This window comes from Pelodiscus sinensis, chromosome 8 (assembly GCF_052426305.1).
Source record: "Pelodiscus sinensis isolate ZL-2025 chromosome 8, ASM5242630v1, whole genome shotgun sequence".
In the NCBI taxonomy this organism is placed as follows: Eukaryota; Metazoa; Chordata; order Testudines; family Trionychidae; genus Pelodiscus; species Pelodiscus sinensis.
Window position 1 is genome coordinate 26864504 of NC_143059.1, and position 23256 is coordinate 26887759.

A 23256-nucleotide genomic window follows, 5' to 3' on the forward strand; every position below is an offset into this window, starting at 1 on the left:
TTGCAGACATCTGTGCCATGGATCATCGTTCTTCATAAAACTGAGGATAAATCAGAGTAGTGTTTAGGAAGAAGCGTTCTAATACTACTGGTTAATAAACATGGGTTGGCTTTCTCTCCCTCTCATCTGTAATAAAATTCCTAAGTCTTATGACTGAAGCCCTACCAAATACACAGCCATGAAAAACCCATCATAGACCATGAACAATCTGGTCTTTTATGTAATGTCACCTAATACTACATCTGGCATGGTATGGTATTGCCACCCTTACATCTGTCCTCCTGCTGGCAGTGGCTCTGTCTTCAGAGTGGGGCATCTGGCCAGGAGCTTCTACTCTCTGGGTGCCCAGCCCTGAAGGCAGCACAGAAGTAAGGGTGGCAATACCACAACCTCACTACAACACCCTTTTTAGTGGAGATGTAAATGAGTAGTTGAGTGTACACCTAGGCTTAGGAGTTAATCATCGTGACTACTTGCAGTTCTCCCCACATACTTGCTGCTGTATCAGAAGCATGAAGGGGGGCAGAAAGCAGGAGCCAGTGCTGGGGGAGCTAGCCTAAAAGCCAGTTCCCTCCAGCACCGGCTCTGCAGTGCTGCCTCTTCCCCTCACCCTCTGCTGCTACCTCTCTGCAGGGGATCCATGCTCCCCACAGAGCAGCCTCTAACCATGGCGAGCCTGGCCCCAATGCAGGCAGAAGCAGCTTTTCAGCAGCAGTCCCTGTCCATGCGGTGGGGAGGGGTCCCAGGTCCCCCCCAGACAGAGGCTGGAACTGAGCTGGGACCTCCCACAGATAGGGGCTGCTGCCGAACCAGCCTCTGTACATGGCCAGCCCAGGCTGCCCGTGAACAGAAGCTACTTCACGGCAGCCTCTCCCCCTCCCTCTGCAGCAGCCTGTGTGTGTGGGGAATTTGGACTTCCTGCAGACGGGCTGCTGCCACCCCACGCTTTTGCCTATCAGGCACAGCAATGTGGGGCAGCAGGCAGGTAATCTGCGTGGGGAGCTGGTTTTTAAACTGGCTCCTCTTGCGGACCGGCTCCTGCTGGTCACCCCACACTGCTGCCTCTGGTTGCATTAGCTGTCAGCCCCGCCCTCAAGGACTATGGCATAGTCAAATAACCGATAAGAATTCATGCAGTTACTTGACTATTCTGTTACCTAATATCTAACATCTCTACTTGTTATCCTTTGTTGAGTCGGGGTCCCAGTATAAGAAATGCTGAGTCTTAAGGACTTTATTTTGCTATTTTTAAATACATATTCATGCGTTATTACACTACCATGAAATTTAACAAATATCAAACCTTGAAATTCAAGATTTAAAATATTATTACAAAATTTACAAAAATGGACTGTGAATTTGGTACAGCCCCTCTTATGACTAAAACATTTTCATGTGTGTTCGTTTCCCGAATCACATGGTGGACATAAGCCTGCCAAGAGAAATAATGAAGAAATTAGAGGTCACACTTGAGCTATAAGCATATACACGTAGAGTGTCATGGTTGCAATCGTACCAGTATATGGTTATAGCCTTATGTACATTTTCCCTGTATTGTGTCAATACAGAAGCCACGGTGATCTCAATATTCTAACTAGTCTTTGGCTTAATTACGTTACATTCTGATTAAAGAAATATGCATCCAAACACATGAAGCAACAAAAGTTTTCATTCAAGTATTTTATTTTATATCTTGGTTTTCACTGCATTTTAAAAATCTAAAAAAAATAAATATTTTTTTCACAGCTGAAAGTCATATATATGTTTCAATAGAACGTAAGTATGTTGGAAGTTAACCAGACCAGGCAAATCAAATCTGAAAACGTTCCACTAAGCACAGTCATCTCAGAGTATATTAAAATTGAAAATAAGTTCCCAAAAGGGTTAAAAGGTATTTCAAATGCATTTTAGCTGGAAAAATGTGACCATTCTGCTAGACATCATAAACTACACTTTCAACTTTTAAAAATGAAATGTTTAAATTTGTGATAGCAATGGTCTTCCTCCTCATTTATGCTTTTAACTTTTGGTTGCAGAGGTTGGATTCTCAATGCTAAATTAATCCCTAATAAATTTTATCAATTTAGTTATACCATCAGTAACAAGAAATGGCTTATTGAGTCATCTTGTCCACCTTAACAGAAGTCATATCTGTAGTATTGCACCAGCACAAATAAATGACCACCTCATAGAAACAGGACTGTACATCATAAAGGGCAGGGCCATTTCAACCATCATTGTTAAAACAGGACCAAAAAAAAAAAAAAAAAACCAAACAAAAAAACAGAAAAATCTCCAGAAATCACGCTGTTAAAAGCCATAAAATAAGCTCAAGTTTAATTATACGCAATAGAAACCATACTGCTATCAGAACTGGAACTATTTTATTACAAAGCTTTATTTACAAAATGAAAAATAATCAAATGGGACTATCATAATAGGAAAAAGTTAAATGTTTTCACTCAGTGATTGAAAAAAAGCAAGTCTTTCATGCATTCACATGCTAAATTGTTCTTATAATATGTGAAATATTGAAATTCATGTTAGTGAAACGAGTCATTCAGTCTCATTTTTATTTTAAGATGACAAAAACATGGTTCTGTACAAGCTGTGTATTAACAGTTCATTTTTGTAAGGACTTTTTGGTTTGCATGAATATTCCTATCACTGAACATTTTGTGAATAACCAGTTGTTACATTGTCAACTTGTCCACTGAACTTACCACCACAAGAAAGACACAAAAATTAGTTTAATGCTTCCACATTAAACAACTACAATACCTCATTTCTAAAGTTATACTAAACTGAAGCCTTCATTATGATCTATAGCCTGGATCAGCTTAGATTTTAGTGTTTCTTTGTCTGTGTATTTTGGAAGATCTAGAAGATTAAAGCAAGTGTGAGATACTGGAAGATACCCTTCTCCACCTCCCGTTGGCTGGATGACTAGTTTAAGACACTTCATCCCAAGAATAGGAATACGATCACTGCCCGTTAAAAACACTGCCAAAGAAAAACAGAAGAATCAAAGCTAAAGAAAGAGTGACTACCCTCTGTACCACAATGATAGATCCATACAATCTTACACTTCTAAATCCCCATTTTCAATTCTATAATATGGTTAGCTTTTTACATTAAGGTTGCATGGTTTAAAATTAAAACTAGTAAATAAATGTCATAACTGAATCATATACGTCTTACACATTTAACAATATAAATTGAGTATCAGACAGAAAAGTCCCTCTTACACCAAGGTGCACTTAAAGAGCCATGAGTGCACATATTTTGGACACTCATACTTGCAGGTGACTAGGTAATCAGGTTCTAATTTGTTCAGTGTCAAATACATGTGTCTGTTTGGAATGATGACCGCATGGGCCATTACCAACAGCTTTGTTTCTGAGTAAGGAAATGTCATATTCAATTGTCCTCTTTTCATGTGTTCCTGTAGCCCAGTATCTCCCACAATTTTGCTATGCCTGGACTATTTCCCATTTGTGCAGTTTCAGCAAGTGGTCTAAAGCGGCGGCACAGCCCATGCTGGCCACACTCTTTTCTCCAGCCTACAGCCAGATCTGCCTCTGCAGAAGCAATTCATCTCCATTCTCTTTGCTCCTGATCCTTCTTTTGTATTTTTATTTTGGGAGGGGGGAGGGGAGTAAGCAGCATTCTTTGTTTTCTATTCTTCTCAGTCTAGGGAGTCAGCATTGCAGTGGCTGAGCTCCTGGACCCGCTTTTCAGGAATGGAACAGCAGCCAAAGGCCAAATAAATCTGCCTCGCAAGTTAAGTTCCCTGTAAGGTGCGCACTTGCATGGGCATGCACAGAATTTGAATCCCACCCACCACCTCAGCAGAGCCAGGCAGAGGCTGCTCAGCTGTTTCGGGGTGGGGACTGTGAGGTAAGCAGGTGCCTCACCCCCCAGGAACAGCTGAACAGCCACCACATGGCCCTGGCCCTAGCATCAGCCCTTCCCTAGGGCTGGAGCTGCGGCCCAGGCAGGCTGCGTGGTGGTTGCCGGAGCTGGAGCCATGGTGCAGATGTCCCCATGGCCACAGCCCCAGGAGCAGTCACACCACAGGCCTGGCTCCAGCTCTGGCAGCCAGCACACGGCCCACCCCAGGAGCAATGTAGACAGATTATTCCACTCAGACTGAGCCAAAAGGCAAATCCTTGGTCACATTCTAATTTATATATTTGATACATTAGTATCCGTAAAAGCTGAAAACACAGAGTTAAAAAAATATAACTCTACTATGCTCTGTGCAAAATTAATCGCTATTTTCTATTCTATATTTAGTTTGAAACATCATTTATAGTTTGATAAGTGAAAGATGGTATTTTATAGAAAATCAAGTCTAGTACAAAATGAAAGGCAGAATAGTTAAACAACATTCAATACTATAAACATTCGGAGATGAATCTTAATTCCTATGTTTGCTTATTCTGGTAATTTTATATCTTGATATCACTGTATAAGATTACCTCAGCATCAAATGATGATTTTTTTTTATTCCACAAAAAACTGAATCACTGTCACCCACCTGAACAGACCAAAAGGAGAGTAATTCCTCCTGTATTCAAACTACTAGCTCCTTCAAACCAACACGATCCCCTCTTTTGTCACAAATTTTCTGCAGTACCCATTTCTATTCTTGGCCTACAGCTTTCTAGATCATTTACCATCAGCTGAGAATTACATATATTACTCTATTGCAAGGCACAAGAAAAACAACAATGAAACTGTTAACAAAGGTCATCTAGTTCTGAAACAATTCTCTCAGCAATGTATTTGGACCATCTAATCCCGTGGTGTCCAACACATGTGGCTAACTAGCTTGATCAATGTTGCTGTTCGGCAGGGTGAGTGTGGCTAGTTCGATATAGCCACTGGTTAGACACCATGGCCTTTTTTTTTTTTTTTAATTCTATAGGCTGTTGATGGCAAATGCTACAACCTATGCAAACTTTTTTTTTGATAAGTTTGAGAAATCCAACATTTATCCTTTGTCCAATAGTTCAGACAAACATTTAAAGCAATTTATACATTTAGAATGAAATACCTTCCAATATTTGCGGGGAGGAGGAGGAGGAGGAGGAGAGAGAGAGAGAACTGGGGGATGAGATGGAACCTAAAATGTGCAAAAGCGACGAGGAGTCCTGTGGCACCTTATAGACTAACTGAAGTGTAGGAGCATAAGCTTTCGTGGGCAAAGACCCACTTCGTCAGCTGCATCTGACGAAGTGGGTCTTTGCCCACGAAAGCTTATGCTCCTACACTTCAGTTAGTCTATAAGGTGCCACAGGACTCCTCGTCGCTTTTGCAGATTCAGACTAACACGGCTACCCCTCTGATACTAGAATGTGCAAGAAGCTGTGCAAACTATGAGACTAGACCAGTGGTCCCCAACCTTCTGGGGCTGCCGGGCGCCCGGTGTGGGGCCGCGCACGCGCTCTGTGCCTGGGGCAGGGCCGCGTATGTGCTGCGTGCCCAGGGAGCAAGAATGACTTGGGCCAGCCTTGAACACTCAGCGGGCGCACATAAATGCCCCGGCGGGTGCCATGGCGCCTGCGGGCACCGTGTTGGGGACCACTGGACTAGACCTTCTAAGGTTAACATGTGATACTTTACATGCCATCATTAAATACAGATTTATATTCTTGACTTGGGTTCTTTTAGATCTGTCTGCTAGAAAAGAAAGAATAAGTGGCATTTTTCATCAGGATTTTATCTTGATAAAGAGGTATTTCTGCAGACACCTTTGATACACACTTTATTCTTATAACAGCCTCTGCATCTGAAATGTTACCAACATTTGATAGAATCTCTTCAGCTTAATAAGGCAAAAATAGGCTATATTTTCTCACCCTTATTTTCCTCATATTATCAATATGAAGGGCATGATTGACACAGGGCAATGGAAAGGGGGTTCAGATTTTATCTGAGGTTTTTTTAAGACTGGTTTTACAAGAAGAAAAGATTATCTATCTAGTCTGGCACATACTGGACTATTTCTGGGCTTTTTTATGTAAAGTTCTAGATCTCCATTTTCATTAATCTTAAATGCAGTGTGGGTAACCTTAAAATGCATCCATCCATCTATCTATCCATCTATCTATATTGATTAATAACTTGGGTGCCACAGTGGCACACAAGCGCACATGACCTCAATACTGGTGCACAAATCTCACTCTACTTATGGATAGAAAATCTTAGAGGGAGCACTGCTCACAACTGTCTGTATCTGAGGCAACACCATACCATGCAGGAGAGGGCAGAGGAAGGGGATGCTACGTATAACTAGGCTCATTGGTTAACTGTTTACACTATCACATCCCTACCTGAGAGCATAAACTTCAACAACACAGATAAAGCAATCAGAGGGTTCAGAATCTGATACCATCACTGGTCAAGTGAAAGAGCCTAACTATTGTTCCCTGCCCTTAGTTACTGGGCTTTTTGGTCTTGCACACAGAGGCCACCAATTGGCAATCAATCAATCACACATTAGGTACCTTTACACTTGTCTTCTGAAAGCATGGGACTACTTCCCCAAACTCATGCATCTTCATTTACATGTCCCAAACTGGTCCTCAACACCCTGATATGGTTAAAAGTTTGGGGAAAACATCCTCAGGGTTCTCTCCATATGCTCCAAGACCTGTAGTTTCTCACCACTGATGCCAGCATGAAGAGATGGGTAGCACATCTGCGACTTACAAGGGTACAAAGCATCTGGAACCCCAGAAAAGGAATTATAGCACCTATCTCTTGGAACTCAGGGCAGTCAATCAAACTAGCTCTTCTGAGGTTCAAGAACCACTTGGATGGAAACTGTGTCCTGGTCCAGTCCAACACCATGACAACAGTTGTCTACACAAAATCACAGAACACCAGAACTGGAAGGGATCTCAAAAAATCATGCATTCAAAACCCTTGCCCTCACAGCAGGACCAAGCACCATCTCTAAAACAACCAAGGAGGGACAAGGATTGCAGCTCTACATACAGAAGCAATAAAGATGATGGAGCAGGCAGAAATGACTTGTTTCCCTACATGCAATCTACATATAAGGGGAACTGAACCAAAAAGCAGACTGGCTAAGCCAGCACAAAGTCAGCAACTCAAAATTGTACCAGGAAATCTTCAACCTGATCTCAAGGGGCATTCAATTTCATCATCATTGTAAGTGCCATTCCTCTATCTAGAGCCAACCATTTTCCTCTAACAGCCTGGCTACTGAAAGGGGAAGTATTAACCATATACTCAGCCTGTCTTAAACTGATGGGGCCTTTGCTCTCTTCTAGGAGAGCTTCCATTCTAAAAGCCTACCCATCCATCTGGCCAAAAGTCAACCTCTGAGCTCAAGATCACAGAAGAAACTCTCAGCATCCCAGGATTTAAGTTATTCAAGTCTTCATTCAATAAAGAGTGAGGAAGGGATTTCAGTCAAGCACCATTATGCAACAGGTATAGGCCCTCAGTAGTGTCCTATCTCCACAAAATTCAGGCTCCCTGGTCAAGAATAGGGACCTTAAAAATCTTGTAATAAGGTAACCGTGTAACTGCTGAAACTTGCAGCAGTTACTTGTGCTGCAGGCTCTGCAGTAAAAAGTTTAGCTTTATATTGCAGAGCCTGCAGTGAAGTCACCTCCCTGGAAGTACGTCTAGACTACAGGCTTTTGTCAACAGAGGCTTTGTCAACAGATACTGTCAACAAAACCTCTGTCGACAAAGAGCGTCTAGACCAGTGGTTCTCAACCATGGGCCATATGGCTCCCCAAGGGCCACGCACTACCTCTGGGGAGGGCCACATGGAAAAAACAGAACATTAAGTAAATTACGTACCTTTTTTTCCAACTAACAGCAGCTATGAGGGGGGCAAGAGAGGTAAACGAGGCTCAGAACGGGGGAATGAGCAAAAAAAGGTTGAGAAACACTGGTCTAGACTACAGCCAGTTCTGTCGACAAAGCAAGCCGCTTTTTCGACAGAGAGTCTAGATGCTCTCTTTTGAAAAAGCACAGTGTGGATGCAATACTGCCTTCTGTTGACAGAACTCTGTCAACAAAAGGCGTTATTCCTCATAGAATGAGGTTTACCGCCATCGACAAAACTGCCGCATTCTGTCGACTTACTGTCGACAGAACTCGGTGGTAGTGTAGATGCAGGTATAGCTTTGTCGACAAAAGTCCACTTGTCATCTTGGAATGTGTACCACTGAAAGCATTGTCACAAACCCCAGAGTGTTCCAGAGCAAGCACTTCAATTGGTCACAGCTGTAGTCAGACTTCATGAGGAGAGAGAAGGGGAATGCACTTGATTTGTTTTTCTGTAAAATAACCTGAAATGTCCTCACTGGGGAGGGACATGCATCAGCAAACCATTACGAACAGTCTGAATTAACCAGGGTATTCACCATCCAAAATAAATCCACTTATCAAGACTTGTTGAATGTCATCGTCTACATATTAAAATAAATACAAATCAAAGTGCCTGGAAATGATGTTCTACCCCAAGGGTCGGCAATGTACAGCATGTGCGCCATAAGTGGCATGCAAGATAATTTTGACTGGCACGTGCAATGAAAGCCTAATGGTATTTTGGGTATGTTCACTAGAAAAGTCCCCTTAGACCAGGGGTCAGCAACCTATGGCTCACAAGTCATAAATGGCTCACGTAGAAGCCAAATATGGCTCTCAGCTCAAGCTCAGCACTCCTCACCACACCCGTGCAACGGGAAGCCTGTGTTGGCAATCAAGATTGGAGCTGGCTCTGGCTTCCTTGGGGGGGGCGGGGAGAGGGGGCAAAGCTCCACACCAGATCCAGCTCAGTGTGTGTGCTGCTCCTTCCCTCCCCACAGCAATGCGCACACTTCCTTATCCATCCTGCTTTCCCCCATGCTCCGGGGAGGCGTGACATAGGAGCTAACTGGAAAAGGAGAGGCCATATATCACCACAGAGCACATCCAGCTGTGGAAACATGAAAGGAAAAGCAGGAAAGGAGCCCGGGGCAGGAGATCAAGCGGTTTAAGGGGTGGCTAAATGGCGGTGGAAGATCTGGGCTTTGGGAAGTAGGAGCGGAACGTGTGCTTCTTCCAGTACAGATCCTTCCAGAGAGACACTCGTCCCTGGAGACCTGCCAAGCTGCTCCTGTCCCCTCTCCGCCAGCCAGACACCCACCAGTACCCTGATCCTTTTCTCTCTCTCCGAAGATCACACTAAATGATAAGATCTGCAGCTTTATTTATTAATGAAGCTTCTAAAATATCAGAAGGACTATTATTGACTTTAAAAAGTATCAATGGCACACAGATCCTTAAATAGAAGTGAATAAGCTAAATCTTGGCACACCAGTTCTGAAAGGTTGCTGACCCCTACCCTGTTGGCCACCTTGAAATGATTAAAGAGCCATTCAAATAAGGAAATCCAGAACAAACTACAAGACTTTCATTGCCTATCATCTACTCACCAACTACGAAGCACAATAAATTGGTTGCTTTTGGTGACTACCATACTAGCTAAACATGATCATTATCCTCCAAACACCAACCAAGAACAAAAACCAAGAACCAATAACAAGACTCATAGTTATTGACAAAGCACTCTCTGTTCAGACAGACTTCCTCCCTTATGGTGTATTCACCTTAAAAGGTAAGTACGCAACATTTTTAGATATTAAATTAGGTACAATTTGTTTTGTCCTCTTCTAGAACAGCATTAAACTACAGGGTTTAATCCTACTAGGTTTCCCATTTCCATACACTAGTTTCAAATACTTACACAGAAACTGCTTTTTCTTTTCCAGTGGTAATTCATGAAAAACATCCCAAAACATTTTAATTGTAGGATGGTCTGCCCAATAGTCTCCTTTATATTCTGTATTCTGAAGTGACAAAAAACAATGTGATTATTAGTTAAATTCACAAATTATCAAGACACTCTGAAATTGTAAATACTGTATATAGAAAAAGACAACACACAGCTACTGAATTATACAAATGTCATTTTTTTTTCCACCAAGTTTACTTTAAAAGTTTTTTCTCCTCACTGGACACTGGTTAGCATCCTGCTACTAAAATAAAGTGTATTTACACTTTGTCTATATAAACGCCTCTTACACTTTCAGTTGAATACATTATTATTTCTTCTTGCTCTGATTTACTTACCAGTACAAAGTAACATTGTTTTACCACCACATTTCAGTGGTTGACATACAGTGTCTCATAAAGGACCTTGCAATTTTTCTGAATGTTACAACTTTTTTTCTGTGTACATTTAATGTAAAATCCTAACTTCTAAGAAAACTCCCAAAGCCTTTCCACAGAAGTGCACATCTACTACAATGAACACTTATAACTGAATATGTCTTTTTCTATTGCTTTATAATGGATAAAGTAAGAACTTTATCACCACATGAGAAGTCTATGAAATGTGTATTACTAATTGTGAACATCTACTGTTTTCAGTCATGGCATACAAAGTACAGGGACAGGCACCTCTTCATCCCCAAGTTCTCTATTGAAAAAACACAAATTGCATTAGGACATCTAGAGGAAGGTTCTATATTATAGCTATTATTTTTAATACTACTGTTCTCATTATTTAATGACATTGATTAGTATTTGTTGATGTACAGAGGGAGAGTTGAAAGAAACGTTGAATGACTGGCACTAGGATAGGAAGGAAATTCCACACAGCAGGATTCTTATGGTTCAAAATACAAACAGAACTAGAGTAATATCCAGAAGCTGTTTTAAGGATGTAAAGTCCAAAAAAAGGAAATAGGCCTTTCTTCAGTTTATAAAATGCCTGCTTCAACATTTTAAAGTGTTTTCATTTCATTCTGCCTGCACAACTTCATAAGGCACCACACAAAAGTAATTCAGAATATGTAACTTGTTTTGACTACACAATCTTGTTAGCACACCCATGTATTTGGTCACTTGTTAACTAATGCATTGCATATACACGGAGGAAAATTCCTATTGGTTTGTGTGTCTGGATAATAAGAGGGCTCAACAAATAATGCAATCTACTCGCCTGTGGCGAGTAGATTGCAAACCGGAAGAGCTGGGTTCAGGCGATTTGCGCATGCGCAGAACGATCTGCACATGCACAGATCGCTGGACAGCGCGGCTGGTGAGCAGGGCTCACCGCGGTTCGGCGAGCCCTGATAATAAGGAACACTTAAAATTGAAAACATAACAAAACTGACATCTGGGTCATCTGCCAGTAAATGGAGTTATTTGATGGTTTTCAAACAAGTGATGTGTGACACTACCAGAAATCCTTTAACTTCTGTGTTCAAATACTTCAGGTTTTATGTCAGTGGTCTCCAACCTTTTTACACCCAAGATCACTTTTTAAATGACAGAACAAGCCAAGATGTACCACCTCGCCCCTTCCTTGAAGCTCCACCCTCTCTATTCTCCTCCTCTCCATCACTTGCTATCCCCAACCCTTATACTGCTGCTTTTTTCCCAATTCTTCTGTAGGAAGAGTTTTTTTCAACATTTCGCCTATCTAGACTGGACCAAATGTCAGAAAAAACCCTTCTTTTGAAAGCCCCCTTAATTCCTCGTGGAAAGAGGGATATAGGGGTGACCGAAAGAGCATGTTTGCTCTTCCACTAAAAGGAGCAGAAGAACAAACGCATCCCTGGATGCAGAAGTGTTTTACTGGGGTATCTCTGGAATCCTGAAAAACTCCTGCAGTCTAGACGTACCCTCGCTGGGTTGAGACAGGATGTGTAGGCTCTGGGGTGGGAATGAGGGATTTGGGTGTGGGAAGGGGTGAGAGGTGCAAGCTCTGGGAGGAAATCTGGATGCAGGAGAAGGTGGAGAAGGGGACACTGGCTTGGAGAGGGGGCGCCAGGCCTGGCAGTGTTGGGGTTAGATGTAGATGTAGGGTTAAGGTACTAAGCAAGCCACAGACTTCTAGATGTGAGGGTTCAGGAATTTGGGTTGGGGAATGTGAGGGGCTCAGGGCAGGGGGTTCCACTGTATGATAGGCTCAGATGTAGGGTCTGGGGGAAGGGGGAGTGCAGGAGTGTTATGATGCTGTGGCCAGATGGGAGCTTGGCCTCAATTTGGGGTTTGTTGGCCAAGCTTCATTCTTAAATAAAATACTATGCCAAACACAAAAAGTTTCAGCGTTGTCTTTATTTCTGAGAAGGGCAGGGAACCTGCTTTGAGTCAGGGGTCAATGACCCAAGAAAAGTCAGTTGGAGCCACGCAAGTGAGATGCAAAAAAAAACCCTCCTCCAAGCCCCACCCCAAGCTTCACTAATGTGGCCCCAACTGTGTTGGTGGGAACAAGGGACATAATACTGGGAGAGGGTGCTAGTGGGTGCTTTGACAGGGGACAGGGTGCCAGTGGGGACAGAGTTCTGCAGCTGGGGGCAGAGGAGAGGGAACAGGTTGCTGGGAGGGCAGAAAACAGGGTTCTGCAGCAGGGGACAGGGTGCCAGTAGGGACAGAGTTCTGTGGCTCAGGACAGGGGACAGAGTTCTGGGAGTGGGGACAGTGGCAGGAGAGTGGGGACAGAGTTCTGTGGCAGGAGAGAGGGAGCTGGGGAGTGGGAACAGGGGGCACAGTGTGAGGGGAGGCAGAGAGTCCCTTGCATCTGCCTCCTCCCAGGCTGACTAACCCCTCCTGCGCCAGTGCAGGGAAGTCGCCATGCTCCTCCTCCCCGGCCGACGCCCCCTCCCGCAGCACGCCCAACAGAGCAGCCAGTGCACTTCTGGAACCCCCAGAAGTGGCGCTAAGCTGCAGGACTTCCGTCCACCCACGGGAAGCTGGTACTACCTCCATTTTTGCTGGAGGAAGGTAGTGGGGGCTTCTCAGGGGTGGGGGGAAAATGGGGAAGGTGGGGGGCCCCGACGCCTCACGATCAACCTCTTGGTGACCACGGTTTTACATGTTTACTTTTTTTTTTTTTTTTTTTTTTTTTTTTTAAACTTTCCCCTTTCAAATTTAATGTATATGGTGTTCTCTCAGTTCTCTATAAGGTTTGTCCAGGAGATTTGGGAGAGATCAAATATGAAACATTAAGTGTGTGAAATGCATCTGTACAAATTAAAAACACTCTATTTACAGTTAGCAAAATTATTCTACCTCATCTTCAGGGAAACCGGAAGCTTAACTTCAATACAGGAACGTGGGGCAGGAAGTGCTGGAGAGACCATGCCATCAAGTGTTATGTTTTTGTACTTTAAATGTAAACCAACTGAATATACTTTCTAATTAAACTAACTACTTACCTTCTCCAGTTCCTTCCAATCATAATTTGTGTTCCCAATCACCATTGCCTGCAACTCACTGGGCTGGAAAAGCTGAAGAACTTTGCCACCACACACCTTATGAAAGCCTGCATGGAATGCATCAAATAAGGAAGCCACTGATTTAGTGAAGATGTAATCCACATATGCATCTACAAATTCTTGCCTGTAGAATGAAGACAAAAGCAAACACGTTTTAAAATTTGAGCATATTTAAGTACCATTCTTCTAGAAATAAATGAATTGCCAACTCAGCACAAAATACTGATTTTTAAGATACTGTGTTCTGCCCGTGGTCTTTGCTATGGCTACAATGAAGATTATTTGACTATGAGTAGAGCATGAATTCATTTTTCCCAAAACTGAGCACACCTGGAATAGATAAAGAGCAACATTAAATAATACATTTCAGATAACAGGCGAGCCTTTTAATTATGTGTACCTTCAACTGTGAATTGGCTCTTCAGAAGACGTGCACTACCTCTTGAAATACTGATTCAGTGTAATGGTCCGAAACAAAATTATTCAGTTTAAAAAGTTAAACTTGTTAAACAATTATAATTATATTCAGGGCTTGACACGGCAGCAAAATCTACTCACCAGCCCTGCACTGCGCATGTGCAAGACCAGCATTGTGCATGCGCGAACCGCCAGTGAATGGGCGACCAGCTGAAATCTACTCGCCATGGGCGAGTAGAAACAGCAATTTGTCGAGCCCTGATTATATTGTTCCAGTGGGCCAGAGCAGAGAGGTTGGATATGGGGTCCTGCTAGGATGGTGGGGCTAGGGTCCTGCTGGCCAGGTACATCCAAGGCTGTTCCAGGCTGGCTAGCCCACCGCAGATAGGACAGGGACCACTCCAGTGCTGCATTGATTGGAGTTGCACCCATCAAGACCTTCTGGCCGGCCATAGCCAAGGCAGGAGGATCTCTGACTGGTTAGTCCAGTGTAACTGGGACTATGCCAGCCTGGCATGGCCGGCTGGCTGCTGGGGTTAATTGTAGTATGAAGCTTACTAGTGAACTGTTAATACTTTACATCCCCATTCAAGTTGCTGTTGTTCCTTTAATAAACAATTATTTTCAGTTTTAATGACTGACTGTATGTTAAGTGTTGAAAGACAAATTTATAATTCTGGTGAACATCAGATGTTTTGCATCGTGTCTGGGTCAGAAAGGGTTAATTATGGTTAGGGAAAATAGCTTGACTATGAGAACTACTTGTTACTAAAGAGCACAAACATTTCAGGCAAGACACTTTAAATCTTTGTGCTCAAGTACGGATGGCAAAAATCCAACTTATTGGTTTATTTTGATTGTGACTATTTTTACACCATGCTAGTCAATACTAAATGATTCACTCACGATAACAACATTATTTTTGTTAGCACAGGGATTGGCAACCTTCAGCACATGGCCCATCAAGGCAGTCCACTGGTGGGCCAGGAGACATTTTGTGTACACTGACCATTCACGAACTCCTGCAGCTCTCAGTGACCATGGTTTGCCATTCCCAGCCAATGGGAACTGCAGAAAACAGCCTCCAATACATCCTTGCGGCTCCCATGGGCCTGGAAAGGTGAACTGTGAGCTGCAGGCTCTTGAACCATCTGAGCAAGGGAGATGCACCAACTGATAGCAAAGGAGAATATAGTCAGAAATTCACTGAAAGAGCCTCTGAGGAGATATTGCGTGTCTCCATGCTTACTCTGCTATAGCAGCAAATAATCCAGGTGATTTTCTAAATGATTTCACTCTTTGCAGGTAGAATGCCGATGCTCATTTGATGTTGACAACAAAAAAAATGTCTCTATTCACTGGAGACATGAGGCAAAGGAGACCAGTAAAGCAAATCTATTGGTTTATGTAGAACTCAGAAGTTACCTACAGGATAAATGTGGGTGGAGGCACACCCTTCACTTTATAAAATGTAGGTGTATTGCAGGTAAACTATGAGGGGCCCCAGATCACCCTTTCTCCTGGCTAACCTAAAGGTAATCAGAAAGGCAACCTTCATAGAAGGTAGGACATCAAGTAAATGGGCCATCTTTCAAACTGCTGGCCATGAAGTGTTGAAAGTATGTGCAATGGACTCCCCACCATGCTTTATAAAATGGACTTATGAACACAAATATGTAAAACTCAAAGATGCTTTGGACAAATTGCCGCATCTAATCTATCAATCATCACGTCATAATCCACTGGATCTGTTTATCTTATTTTGGTGTATGTATTATTCTTGTGTGTAAAGTTAGATATATGGCGTAGGGAATGGTTTATGGTTTTTAAATGTGTAAATGAAAACCATCAAGGGTGATTCCACTGCTGGAAGGCCTCAGTGTCTGGGCAATCATATGCAAATAGCCTTTTGTCTTATCAGTGGTTGGTAGGGACTTGCCAGGTGAGTTCCTATGCAAAAAGGGAATCTGTAAAAACAATAGGAAAGTAGGAGTGTTTTGGTCTTTGGCTGGCTGGACTCACCCAGGGTATGTCTACACTACAGCACTAATTCGAACTAACTTAATTCGAATTAGTTAATTCGAACTAGTGCATCTAGACCTAAAAACTAGTTCGAATTAGCATTTTGCTAATTCGAACTAGCATGTCCACATTGAGTGGACCCTGAACTGAGGTTAAGGATGACCGGAAGCAGTGCCGGCAGGGCATCAGATTAGGACTTAGAGCGTGGAGCTGCTGTCTCAGGCTAGCCGAGGGCTGTGCTTACAGGGACCGATCCCCACCCCAGACAGTTCTCAGGGGTTCCCCGCTCGCTTGTCTAACTCGATGAGGGACAGCAAAGCAGTCCTGGCTTGGAGTGCCCTGAATGCCCACACTCGGCACATCACAGCACTCGGCCATCAGCCCGGCTGCACCTGCCACAGGCTGCCATCCGGGGGTGGGTCAATCGGGGGGCTCCAGGACAGCTTCCACCCCAAGGAGCCCGCAGAGCCGCCCCAGTCCTCCCCATCGGGGGCTCGTACCCCAGTCCTCCCTCACCTCCTTCCACTTACCCCTCCCTAGCCCCCCTTCCTGATGTACAAAATAAAGGACACGTGTGTTCAAAAATAGAAACTCTCTTTATTGAACAAAACTCGGGGAGACTGGGAAAAGGAGGTAGTAGAGGGGAAGAGAGAGGGTGGGAGAGGGGAGAAGGAAACCTGGGAGGAGGGCGCTGAAAGGGTGAAGCCAGGGGAAGAATCAAACTATGGTACGCCGTATCTTCAGTACTGTGTACAGATGTGATCTCCTCACCCCAGAAAAGATATTTTGACCTTGGAAAAGGTTCAGAAAAGGGCAACTAAAATGATCAGAGGTTTGGAACAGGTCCCATATGAAGAGAGGCTAAAAAGACTGGGACTTTTCAGCTTAGAAAAGAGGAGACAGAGGGGGGATATGATAGAGGTCTATAAAAGCATGAGTGGTGTGGAGAGGGTGAATAAAGAAAAGTTCTTCATTAGTTCCCATAATATAAGGACTAGAGGACATGTGGGAGAAAAATCAAATAACTCCAATTGTGTCTAAAGGGGGGGGACTGTGAAGGAAATCAAAACTCTCTAAAAGAAAAAAGGGAGTTACTCACCTTGTGCAGTAACGACTGTTCTTCGAGATGTGTGTCCCCGTGGGTGCTCCACTGTAGGTGAAGGGTCGCCCTGAGCCTCAGATCGGAGCTTTCTATAGCAGTTTCCCCTGTTGAGTCACGCATGCCCAGGAGGCGTCTCGAGCCCTTGCCGCCTCCTGAGGAGCGTGACTCATCCCCCCTCCCTTTCAGTTCCTCGTCTCCGCCCGAGTAATTTCGACTCCGAGCAGAGGGGAGGTAGGGAGGGTCGTGGAGCACCCACGGGGACACACATCTCGAAGAACAGTCGTTACTGCACAAGGTGAGTAACTCCCTTTTCTTCTTCGAGTAGTGTCCCCGTGGGTGCTCCACTGTAGGTGACTACAAAGCAGTATCCAGTATATGGTTGGAGGGAGCCGGAGTCAGTGTTTGGCAGTGGTGGAGAGCACTGCCGTGGCAACTGCTGAGTCACTCTTAAGTTGTGGAAGAATGGCGTAATGTTTAGCAAAGGTATGATCTGAAGACCATGTCGCTGCCCGGTAAATGTCTCTTAGGGGGACATTGCTCAGAAAGGCTGTGGAGGCAGCCGTGGCTCGAGTAGAGTGTGCTCTTGGTGGGCATATCAGCGGTCTATTGCCCAGAGAGTGGCACTTAATTATGCATGTAGATATCCATTTTGAGATTCGTTGAGATGATATCGGTGTGCCTTTGGATCGTTCAGCGATGGAGATAAAAGTCTTTCAGATTTACGGAATGGTTTTGTTCTTTCTAGGAAGAAGGCCAGAGCCCTCCGGATGTCCAGGGTGTGCAGAGTGGCATCTGTCTGCGACGAGTGCGGTTTTGGGAAAAAGGTAGGTAACACGATCGGTTCGTTAATATGGAATTCTGTACCGACCTTTGGCAAAAACGTGGGGTGGGGTCTAAGTATGACCCTATCCTTTGTGAAAATTGTGTAAGGAGGTTCTGACATTAACGCTCCAAGTTCGCTCACCCTCCTTACTGAGGTGATGGCTAAGAGGAAACAGACCTTCATAAAAAGGAAAGGAAGTGGCACTGTTGCCAGTGGCTCAAAGGGAGGTCTGGTGAGGTAGTTCAAAACAAGATTTAGGTCCCACAAGGGGGGTGGAGTCCTATGTGGTGGGTATACATTCTGGAGTCCCTTGAGGAATCTTTTTGTAATAGGGTGGTTGAAAACGGAGAATCCATCTACTGGTGTATGAAATGCTGCTATTGCAGAGAGGTGTACTCTTAGGGAAGAGACAGAGAGTTCTGATGCTTTAAGGTCCAGAACGTAATCTAGAATGGTATCTAATGGTGAGGCACGGGGCTCCATTTTGACTCGCTGACACCAGTGACAGAAACGTGCCCATTTCTGTTGGTAAGTTTTCCGAGTAGACTGTCTCCTGCTCTGGAGGAGGATGTCCTTTACTCGCTGGGAGCAGCGATCTTCTACCTCTGAGAACCAGAGAGAAGCCAAGCCTGAAGATGCAGGGTATTGAGTTGTGAGTGCAGTATCTTGCCGTTGTTCTGAGATAGTAGGTCTATCCGGTAAGGTAGCGGGTAGGGGGGCTGGACCGCTAGCCTGTGAAGGTATGGGTACCAGGTTTGTCGAGGCCATGATGGCGCAATCAGGATGACTAGGGCTTTGTCCCTCAGGATCTTGTGCAGGACTCTGGGGATGAGCGGTATGGGAGGAAAGGCGTAGTGTAGGGAAGCTGTCCAATTGATCAGGAAGGCGTCTCCCAGAGAGTGTTTGCCAAGTCCCGCACGTGAGCAGAATTGGGGACATTTGGTGTTCTGGGTAGAAGCAAAGAGGTCTATCGATGGCCATCCCCACTGGTGGAAAATTGAGTTCGCCACCTCCGTATGTAACTCCCATTCGTGGTTCAAAGCGAAGTTTCGGCTGAGTGAATCCGCTTTGATGTTGTTCACCCCGGGCAAGTAGGACGCTATGAGGGTGACTTGGTTGCGGATGCACGAGTTCCACAGGCGAATAGCCTCCGCGCATAAAGAGCGGGAGCGGGCTCCACCCTGCCTGTTTATGTAGAACATTGTGCAGATGTTGTCTGTTAGGATGCGGACTGTGTGATTGGCGATGGCGGAGGCAAAGTGTGCACAGGCATTCCTTACTGCCCTCAACTCGAGGAGATTGATATGTAAGTGTCTCTCGTTTGGGGACCATCTGCCTTGAACTTCGTGGCCGTTCATATGTGCCCCCCAGCCTAGCAGGGAAGCATCTGTGGTGATTTGGATAGTGGGTTCGGTTTGTTGGAACGGAACCCCTGTCAAGAGATTGCTTGGCACTGTCCACCATCGTAAGGATCCCAGCACGTCTGGTGGGATAGTAACCGTTTTGTTTCGAGGGTGCCGTGATGGGATATAAACGGTTGCCATCCAGAGTTGAAGACATCGAAAGTGCAGGCGAGCATGGTGGACTACATAGGTGGTGGAAGCCATGTGGCCCATTAGTCTGAGGCATGTAAGTACTGTGGTGGTAGGAACTGTAAGCATCCCATTTATAATTTCTTGCATAGTTGCAAAACGTTGTTGAGGTAGGTATGCCCGGGCTGTCACTGAGTCCAGGCGTGCACCAATGAACTCTATGTCTTGAACTGGATACAGCGTTGACTTGTCTTGGTTGATTAGAAGGCCTAGACGACTGAGGAGGGTCGTGGTCGTCTGTATCATAGAGGCTGTTTCGGCGTACGAGGATCCCTTTAGGAGGCAGTCGTCTAGATAGGGAAATATGATGACGTTTTGTCGTCTGAGATATGCCGTCGCGACAGCCAGTACCTTCGAAAATACTCTCGGGGCTGATGAGAGGCCGAAGGGGAGAACCCTGTACTGGAAGTGGTCTGGTCCCAACATGAAGCGCAGGTAACGTCTGTGGGAGGGGTGGATGGTTATATGGAAATAGGCATCTTGGAGGTCGAGGGCTGCAAACCAGTCCCCTTGATCTAGCGCAGGAATGATTGTGGAGAGTGTGACCATCTTGAAATGTTGTTTCTTGAGAAATTTGTTCAGTTTGCGGAGGTCCAATATAGGTCTCCAGCCCCCTGTTCGTTTTTCGGTTAGGAAATAGCTCGAGTAAAACCCTCTCCCGTGGAACTCTCGGGGTACCCTTTCTACTGCTCCGATGAGGAGGAGTCGATCGATTTCTTGTTTCAGAAGGGTCTCGTGAGAGTGGTCCCTGAAGAGGGACGGGATAGGGGGAAGGGTAGGGGGGATAGAGGTGAAAGGGATGGTGTAGCCCACTCGAATGATTTCCAAAACCCAGCGGTCCGATGTTATGGACTCCCATTGAGGAAGGAATGGGCGCAAACGATGGGTGAACAGATGGCCATGTTGGGGTAGTGCTAGATCGTAAGCAGGGTGTCGCAGGCCCTCGACCAAATCTTCAAATTTGCTGTTTAGATGGTTGGGTAGTTGGTGGGCGGGCCTGGTTGTGGCGTCTTCTGGGACCTCGTTGCCTTGGTCTAGTGTCTTCATAGGGCCTCTGTGATCTATTATATTGCCCATATCGGTATCGGTTGTATGAGTTATATGGGGTGTATCGTCCGCGTCTATAGGGCTGCGTGCACATGCCCAACGTGCGGCGTGTAGACTTGGAATTTTTGCTGTTATGGAGTATTTCATCCGTAGTGGCTGCAAATAGTTTGTGCTTGTCGAATGGCAGATCCTCTACTTTAGGCTGGAGATCGCGGGGAACTCCTGATGACTGGAGCCAAGAGGTTCTACGCATGACTACCGCTGTAGCTGTAATTTCGGGCTGCGGTGTCAGCAACATCCATTGCGGTTTGAAGAGCAGTGCGGGCGATCATATGGCCCTCATGAACTATTGTTTTCAGGATGGATCTTTTAGACTCGGGGAGATGTGGTATCAGCTCTCCCAGTTTTGAGTAATTGTCAAAGTCATGATTTGCTAAAAGAGCAGAGTAGTTCGATATTCTGAGTTGCAAGGTGGAAGAGGAGTATACCTTCTTGCCAAAGGAGTCCAGCTTTTTGTGGTCCTTGTCTGCGTTGCCCAACTTGTATTGTGGGATCTTTGCACGTTGTTGCGCTGAATCCACTACTAACGAGTTGGGTTGTGGGTGTGTGAAAAGAAAGTCGTTGTCTTTTGATGGGACAAAGTACTTCCTATCGATTCTTTTATTCGTTGGTTGAATGGATGCAGGTGTTTTCCAGAGGTCTTCCGAGGTCTCCATTATTGCCTCGTCTATAGGGAGGGCAATCTTGCTACGTAATGTGGGATGGAGATTCTTTAGCAGTTGGTATTGTTTCCTCTGGACCTCCTGCAGGGAAACATTCTGGCTTATTGCAACCCTCTTGAATAGATCTTGGAATTGTTTTAGGTCGTCAATTGGTGCAGAATCTGATGGAACTACGGCTTCATCTGATTGTATATCGGGAGCATCAGAATGTGTGACGTTTATTGAGTGAGTGTCTGATTCATTGTCAGAGATTCGGTCCACGTCCTCATCCGAAAGAGTTGCTGGAGGTAGGGACTGCGGCCGAGATAAGCTTCTCCGGGATGGAGTGGAGTGAATTGGGGAGCGTTGTCCACGTGATTCCCAGTGTTCCCAGGATCCCCATTGCGGATAAGGTGGGGGTGGGTAAGGCCAGTACGGGTGCCATGGGTTCTGTTGTGGTGGGGCTCCGTAGTCATAAAAGCGAGATTGCCTAGGTGATGGGTGCCTCGAGGAATAAGATGTGTGGTGATTATCCTCAGGAAGGGGAGCGTCTCGGCCGGATAAGATTGGTGTAGACCTGGGAGGGGATAGCCGTGATAGGGACTTCCCAGGTGAGTAGGATGTGGAAGGCAGACACTGAGCAGAAAGACTGCTGTGTGAGAGAGCTTCTAGCTGGCTCTGCTCCATAGCAGTGTCGTCTGGCTGCCTGTCAGTTTGCTGTGGCAGCGTTAGTGCAGCATCCTGCTGCTTATCTGGAGGTGGTGCCGGGCGTTTGGGCTGTGGGTCACTCTGCTGCGGTGCCGTGGTTTTAGTCGGCACCGTAGCTTTAAGGATAGCTGTGGCTTTCGGCGCCGCGGAAGGCTGTGCAGTTGAAAGCGGTGCCGCTGTTTGAAGCGGCACCGCGGTTTGCTTCGGCGCCGGCTTTTCTTGCCGTGCCAGCTGTTTTGAACGCTCCCGGGGCCGCTCAGCAGTGGCGTGCCCCGATGCCGGCGCGGAGTGGGAGGATCGCCCCGAAGCCTTTGTGGCGGGAGTCCTCCCAGTCTGGTGTGCCTCTCCTCCATGGGGAGAAAAGGTAGTCAGAGAGTCTGACAGGGTCAGAGAGTCTGACAGGGAGCTCCTGTTTGCTCCGTCCGCAGGCGAGGGCGGTTGAAGAGGAACTGAAAGGGAGGGGGGATGAGTCACGCTCCTCAGGAGGCGGCAAGGGCTCGAGACGCCTCCTGGGCATGCGTGACTCAACAGGGGAAACTGCTATAGAAAGCTCCGATCTGAGGCTCAGGGCGACCCTTCACCTACAGTGGAGCACCCACGGGGACACTACTCGAAGAAGAACTGCTGTAAGGGTTGTGATAGAGATGTAGCCGTATTAGTCTGGGGTAGCTGAAGCAAAATGCAGGACAATGTAGCACTTTAAAGACTAACAAGATGGTTTATTAGATGATGAGCTTTCGTGGGCCAGACCCACTTCCTCAGATCAAATAGTGGAAGAAAGTAGTCACAACCATATATACCAAAGGATACAATTAAAAAAAATGAACAAATATGAAAAGGACAAATCACATTGCAGAACAGGAGGGGGATGCAGGGAGGGGGGGAGGAAGGAAGGTAAGTGTCTGTGAATTGATGATATTAGAGGTAGGGAGAGTGGGATGTTTGTGAGTTAATGGTATTAGAGGTGATAATTGGGGAAACTATCTTGGTAATGGGTGAGATAGTTCAAATGTTTGTTGAGTCCTTTTTGGAAAGTGTCGAATTTTAACATGAATGACAGTTCAGAGGATTCCCTTTCAAGTGCAGATGTAAAAGGTCTTTGTAGCAGAATGCAGGTGGTTAAGTCATTGAGAGAGTGTCCTTTCTGGTTAAAATGGCAAGAAACTGTTTTCTCTTCCAGGCCTCTCTGGCTGTATCAGAGAGAAATCAAATTAACTCTAATCAAGACCCTTACAATGCCTATCTCAAGTTCATGGATACTCCTAGTCTGTCACAATTTGTCATGTAAACCCTTATCTTTGTCACAGTTTGCCTTGTAGACTCCTCCACTCAAGTTCTCATGTGGCTTTGTGTACTGTGAAACTTACTTCTAGCACTCCTGGTGTGACCAGAAACATCTCAGAGTACTTCTGCTAAGACTTTGATATGTTAAAGAAAACAATCAACAACTAAATTGTCTGAGCATACTGTATAAAGGATCCCTGAAACTGTCTCTCAGTGCTGGCTACTACTGCTCTCTGGT

The 23256-nt window shown here is 45.3% G+C and overlaps 1 protein-coding gene and 1 long non-coding RNA gene across 7 annotated transcripts in view; one reads left to right on the forward strand and one right to left on the reverse strand.

The window, feature by feature from the left end:
* Positions 1-2362: 2362 nt before the first annotated feature.
* HERC4 (HECT and RLD domain containing E3 ubiquitin protein ligase 4) overlaps positions 2363-23256 on the reverse strand; it is a 111211-nt gene continuing 90317 nt past the window's right edge. For all 5 annotated transcript variants that reach the window (XM_089780118.1, XM_075934915.2, XM_089780117.1 and 2 more), the window contains 3 exons: positions 13263-13446; positions 9782-9884; positions 2363-3003 (listed from right to left, as the gene is read on the reverse strand). In XM_089780118.1, the coding sequence (XP_089636244.1) occupies positions 2795-3003; positions 9782-9884; positions 13263-13446 (496 nt within the window). In that variant the 3' untranslated portion in view covers positions 2363-2794. The remainder of the gene's footprint in view (positions 3004-9781; positions 9885-13262; positions 13447-23256) is intronic.
* LOC142827905 (uncharacterized) lies at positions 16885-22079 on the forward strand. Of its 2 annotated transcripts, none has more exons than XR_016350167.1 (3): positions 16885-17346; positions 17609-17687; positions 21189-22079. It is a non-coding gene; the product is annotated as an uncharacterized LOC142827905 (long non-coding RNA). The 2 variants fall into 2 exon arrangements; XR_012902707.2 differs by having other exon boundaries at positions 16889-17158.